Source organism: Nannobrachium achirus, assembly GCF_963921795.1.
Source record: "Nannobrachium achirus genome assembly, chromosome: 8".
NCBI lineage: Eukaryota > Metazoa > Chordata > Actinopteri > Myctophiformes > Myctophidae > Nannobrachium > Nannobrachium achirus.
The window spans coordinates 3309269-3315268 of record NC_137817.1 but is presented as its reverse complement, the minus strand read 5'-3'; the positions used below and the strand labels follow the sequence as shown (position 1 = coordinate 3315268).

The 6000-nt window shown below is 44.5% G+C and overlaps 1 protein-coding gene across 1 annotated transcript in view; it reads right to left on the bottom strand.

Moving 5' to 3' along the window:
• Positions 1-2967: 2967 nt before the first annotated feature.
• The window catches only part of il1rap (interleukin 1 receptor accessory protein), a gene marked incomplete at its 3' end in the record, with an annotated part of 101705 nt that continues 98672 nt past the window's right edge, over positions 2968-6000 (bottom strand). The window contains exon 14 of the mRNA XM_080731138.1: positions 2968-3395. Coding sequence (XP_080587264.1) covers positions 2968-3395 — 428 coding nt within the window. The remainder of the gene's footprint in view (positions 3396-6000) is intronic.

Below are 6000 nucleotides of genomic sequence, written 5' to 3'. Positions count from 1 at the left end.
AAGCGTGAGAAAACCAACCAATCAAAACACCGCACCGACGCACCACACTTTCAAACCCCAACTTCTGAGTCGGGTCGGTGAGTGCGTGCACTCAGCACACTCGGTGCGCCGCGCACTGGATTTCCGAACGACAACACACCAAGTGCACCGAATAAACGAAGGACAACTTGCCACACCAGTGCGTTGAGTGCATATTTCCGAACGCACCCATTATTTGCACCCAACAGCTCACAGCTCAAGAAGCTGACGAAGATAATTCCCCCTCCCTTCCTCTGACTCCCTCTACACCTCTCATTAAAAATGATCATAGAAATTGGAAAACGCTAAGAAACCCTCTCAGAATCTGCGCACAAAGCTCAGCGGGAATCCAATTGATTATTCAGTAGGTGGTGTTTTTGTACACATTGATCCGTTATGCGGAACATCACCTTCTCTGAAGCAGGTTAGGAGTTCAGCATCACATACTGTACCATGGCATAAGGTACCTTGTAATGCCATACTGTACCATGGCAAGGTACCCTTGGTGAGAAGTGCACCACTGTGTCATAACCCTGGTGTGGTTGTAGGGGAGAGTGTATCACCTTTGCTGTTACTTTACATTGTGTTCGCATCGGTCTAATGCACCATTTACCATATCGTCGTTGTCGGGTGGAAACCTTGTATGTCCAAAACCGTTTGTTTTGTATTTATCATTTTTAAAATGATTTAAACTAGTGAAAACAGCCGATCTACAAGCACAGTGCTTGTAGATCAGCTGTTTTCACTACTTTTGTGCGATGGCCTTGTATGATGAAGCAGTGCTTTACTTTGCGAAAATTGTACAAATTTGAAACTTGGAGATACAAGGTTTCTGCCCGACAGTGACGATATGCATTCACCACTTTGGTTGTTGAGTTCACCCTCCCCTACAACCACATCCTCCCCTGGATGATGATGCGTACGCCCAGAGGCAAATGAACCCACTTTTCTGAGCCTAGAGAATTTAAAAAAATGATAGATTACAGAAAAAACTGTGAATGTTGAAAGTTCAGGTGTTTTTGGTGTAATCAGGAAACATGGAAAAAAAAATACTAAAAAGAATTAAGCCTGAATGTACCTCACTGTAAAACTAGGGTTAAACATCAATGTAAACCCAGAGTTATGCCTGAATGTACCTCACTGTAAACCCAGAGTTAAACCTCACTGTAAACTCAGAGTTAAGCCTGAAGTTACCTCAGTGCAGAGGTGTGGACTTGAGACTTGGACTAGAGTAACTCATGTTATGACTGTTACTGTTATGAAATGTTAAGGCCCATTCCCACTGGGCCAGATAAAAGATATCTGGAGATATTTCTCCAGATATTTTTCCATGCAAAGTGGATGGTAGATACAGATAAAAAAAAAGTATACCACAGATATTTGCCACAGATACTTTTATCTGTGGCAAATATTTTTTTTATCTGTATCTACCATCCACTTTGCATGGAAAAATATCTGGAGAAATATCTCCAGATATCTGTTATCTGGCCCAGTGGGAATGGGCCTTTAGACTTATTCGATCAAATGAAATACTTGGACTCGACTTGGACTTCAACGCCCAATGACTTGTGACTTGACTTGAGCGCTCTCTTGACTTGTGACTTCAAGTCTTTTAAATTCACTTGATTCTAAAGGACTTGTTTGGGACTTGGACTCAAATAGAACTTGGACTTTACTTGGGACTTGCCTGTCTTGACTTGGGGCTTGACTCGATACTTGAGAGCAAAGACTTGAGACTTACAGTACTACCCACCTCATGCCTTACTGTGAACCCAGTGATAAATCTGAATGTACCTCAGTGGAATGCATCAGGCAACATGAGAGTTACAGACCCGTAAGGATCCCTTTGGTTCCTAGCTATCAGTCATTTATCTGCGGGGACCCCCTGGAACCACAGCTCTTATAGTGCAGGAATTCTATTGAAAAGAAGGGGTTAACCAATAAAAATCAAACTAGGGCTTCGTCATCATTCTGAATCCATTGCAAGCATTTGTTTTGCGTGAAAAACATTCCTTGGGTTAACTTTCGGCAACCCAAAACTGTGAAAAGTGGGAAAAAAAGGGATGACTCATCACTTTTCACAGTTTTGGGGGGCCGAAATCTAACCCAAGGAATGTTTTTCATGCAAAACAAATGCTTGCAATGGATTCAGAATCGTGAAGAAGCCCTAGTTTGACCCCTCACATGCTAATTAAAGCAGACATTTTTTCTTTTTTTAAATATTTCTAGTAGCCGGGGACCCACAAGCCCAAAAGCTCAAGGAATAGGGTAGGACATGTGATTTTCTGCCGTACTTTTTATTTCTGTTTTATCTATTAGTTTGGTCATTAAGGTCCACAGAATGAGAGGCCTGCTCTGCCGGAAACATCGCGAAAAAAAGTTATGGCCATGTGTATATTCACTGTCCCATTGACTCCACTAGAAATATTAAAAAAAGGAAAAACATCTGCTTTAATTAGCATGTGGGGGGTCAAACTAGGGGTTCTTCATGATTCTGAATCCATTGCAAGCATTTGTTTTGCATAAAAAACATTGCTTGGGTTAATTTTCGGCAGCCCAAAACTGTGAAAAGTGGAAAAAAGTGATGACTCATCACTTATGACTGTTTTGGGGGGCCGATATCTAGCCCAAGGAATGTTTTTCATACAAAACAAATGCTTGCAATGGATTCAGAATCACGAAGAACCCCTAGTTTGACCCCTCACATGCTAATTAAAGCAGACTTTTTTTTTTTTTATATATATATATTTGTAGTGGAGTCAATGGGACAGTGAATATACAAATGGCCATAACTTTTTTTCGCAATGTTTCCAGCAGAGCAGGCCTCTCATTCTGTGGACCTTAATGACCAAACTAATAGATAAAACAGAAATAAAAAGTACGGCAGAAAATCACAGGTACCCTCCCATTTTGGTGACTGGGTCCCCGGCTATATCATTTCTTGCACTATTAGCAGGGTGAGAGCAGAGCAGTCTGGGAGCTGTTGCTGCTCTGACTCTGATAGGTCCTATAGGTGGCCTTCTCCTTCCCCCCTCCTCCCCCTCCTCCCCCCGCCTCTCTCCTGACGGGCAGCTCCACCCGGAGCCTCTTCCAGAACCTGGAGTTGAGCTCCCCATCCTCCCGCTCCCCCCTCCAGCGGACCAGCGCCAGCGCCAGCCGGGCCCGGCGCAGCTCGCTGACGCCGCCGCGGTGGTGGCGCGGTGGCGACGCGCCGTACTGCACCAGGATGACGCGCTGGTGGCCCCCCAGGGCCATGCCCTCCAGGCCCGCCCGCAGCTCCAGCAGGCCCTGGGAGCCCCGCTCCCCGTAGCCGCCGCCCAGGACCACCAGGAGGCGCCGGCTGCGAGCCACGAAGGTCAGGGTGTCGTCTGTGATGGCTGGACGGATGGAGGGATGGATGGATGGAAGGATGGAGGGATGGGGGGATGGAGGGATGGAAGGATGGAGGGATGGAGGAGATGAGAGAGGGGTGAGTTAATGCAGTGGTTCTCAACCGGTGGGTCGGGACCCAAAACTATTTTGGGGGGGGGGTCCCCAGGTCATTAGCTTAAAGGACAACTCCTCCCTAAAACACTTCTAGGCTCCTTTTCCTACTTATATTGATCCATAAAGACTGTCCATGGGGTCTATTAGGCAGCAATGCCCCAGTTGTCCAGTTTCCCCAGCAGAACCCAGCAGCTCTCATAGCATAGAGTGTGATGGCTTGTGTGGGACAACGATGACATGGATGTGTTTGTAATGACAACTAGTACTACATTCATGAAAAATAAAAACACTTTCGACCACAACAAATAGTGCAAAAGCGATAGACCTTATAGGCTCCACTCTATGCTATGAGAGCTGCTGGGTTCTGCAGGGCAAACTGGACAACAGGGGCATTTCTGCCTAATAGACCCCATGGACAGTCTTTTTGGATCAATATAAGTAGGAAAATGAGAAACTAGAAGTGATTTAGGGCAGAGTTGTCCTTTAATGTGAAACATTGTTTTCTCACCCAACAGTAAACAAACCAACATACAGTGTAAGTATATAGAGGGTATCTGCACATTTATAAAGTGACAATTTAAGGACTTTTAAGACCCTTTTAATACCTACCTATAATAAAAAATTAAACGTTGGCCATATTGTCAAATATTAGAGGCAGGAATTGTGAAAATTGCCTCACAACGCAGTGAGCATGTAGATCGGCTATTTTCACAACAGAACCGTGTTAAACTAAATGTACTGTAATGCCTCAAGTCTTACAACTCCAATAGCTTGTCAGGGTGGGGGGGTTCCCAGTTCAAAAAATATTATTTGGGGGGTCGTGGCCTGAAAAGGTTGAGGACCACTGAGTTAATGGATGGATGGATGGATAAGACAGGCATGACATATGGACCCTAACCCTAGATGGCTGTCTAGATCTGTCTGGACAGAAACACAGACAGCAGACATCATTCATCTATTCAACCACTCACTAAAGGCCTTTGTACTTTGCGTTTTTCTTGCACGGAAAAAAACGGACGATTTCATTTTTTTAAAGAAAACAATGTTTCTCTATGACCTCATGCACACCGGCTCCGAATTTGCCATGCGGCAGGTGGCTGCGGCAGTGCGTTTTTTTCCCGATCGAACCCAGTTCGATTTGTGCGTCTTGTCGCATGCGGGGAAAACTCATCAACTCCTTTTATGAGTCCTTTTTGGATCCACAGTGTGGATTCCACACAGCCTTGCACACCAAATGCAACGCGTTTTACTCATGCAGCAAACGGAAAAAACGCAACGGCCCTGTGTGCAAAGCCCTTTACTCAACATTCATTCATTCATTCATTAATTCATTCATTCAATCAGATACATACTTCCTCTAGAGTTCTCAAATTCTGCCCGAACCCGACCCGACATTTAGGGTAGGGTAGGGCCTAAAATGTATGCTAATTAGTCGGGCCGGGTAGGGCCTCGGGCTCAATGAAAAAATAAAATATATCTTTCTATTATTGTATTACTATTACTCTGTGATAAACCCGACCATACCCGACCCGATGTTTTCGGGCCGGGTATAGGGCCTAAAATGTATCCTAACTAGTCGGGCCGGGTAGGGCCTCAGGCCGGCCCAGTTAGGGCCCAGTTAGGGCCCAGTTAGGGACGGTCCTTAATTTTCAGGCATGTTGAGAACTCTTAACTTCCTCCAGGCAGGCTAAACAGAAATGTAATTGTCACGGACGAAAACACAATTAAATCGTTAATTATTTGAGTGACAATTAATCGTCATGTAAAATGTCATAATAAGCCTTATTCACGGCCCGCCCACTCAGCAAATTTTTCAGCATCCCCCGGGTGCTGACATCAATTTAGAAGGGGAAACTATAACAGAAATAGCTGGACTTAAAGCCAACGAATCATTATTTCGAACGGTAAAGTAAATTATACTGCTTTGTGCCTTTTACTATCTTGTGTTCTTGATCATGCTAGCCGTATTTTATACTTTACTATTCGGAAATTGCATTAAATTTGCGATTTCTGTGTTAACTCTATGGGCTTTAGTAGGATTTTCCCCTTAAAAATGTGACTTCAGCACCCGGGGGATGCTGATAAGCCTAATTGTGACAGCCCTACAGCCATTGATTGATTGATCCATCCATCCATCCGTGTACTTCCTCCTAGCAGGCTGTCTCTATCAAAGATACACACATTCGGTGCTTTTAAAGGGCAGTTGAAGCAATGGCTAAAACGCTCACAAACATGTAACCACTTATAAGAAAATATTTGATGCCTGTACGAATTACTCTGCCAGGTTAGTCTCTCCTGTGTGGTTTTTAACTTACTTCTGGCACAAGGCACCGTGTCGCACCAGGCAAGCGGTTGCGCCAAGCACCTTGTTTTTGTTGTGTTGTTGTTCGCCCTGTACTGTTCTGTTCTTGTTTTTGTTAGTCTTGTTTTGTTTCTTGTTTTATGTCCTGAGGACAACGGATGAAATTTAGCTTTAAGCCAACTCCGGCTGGTTTA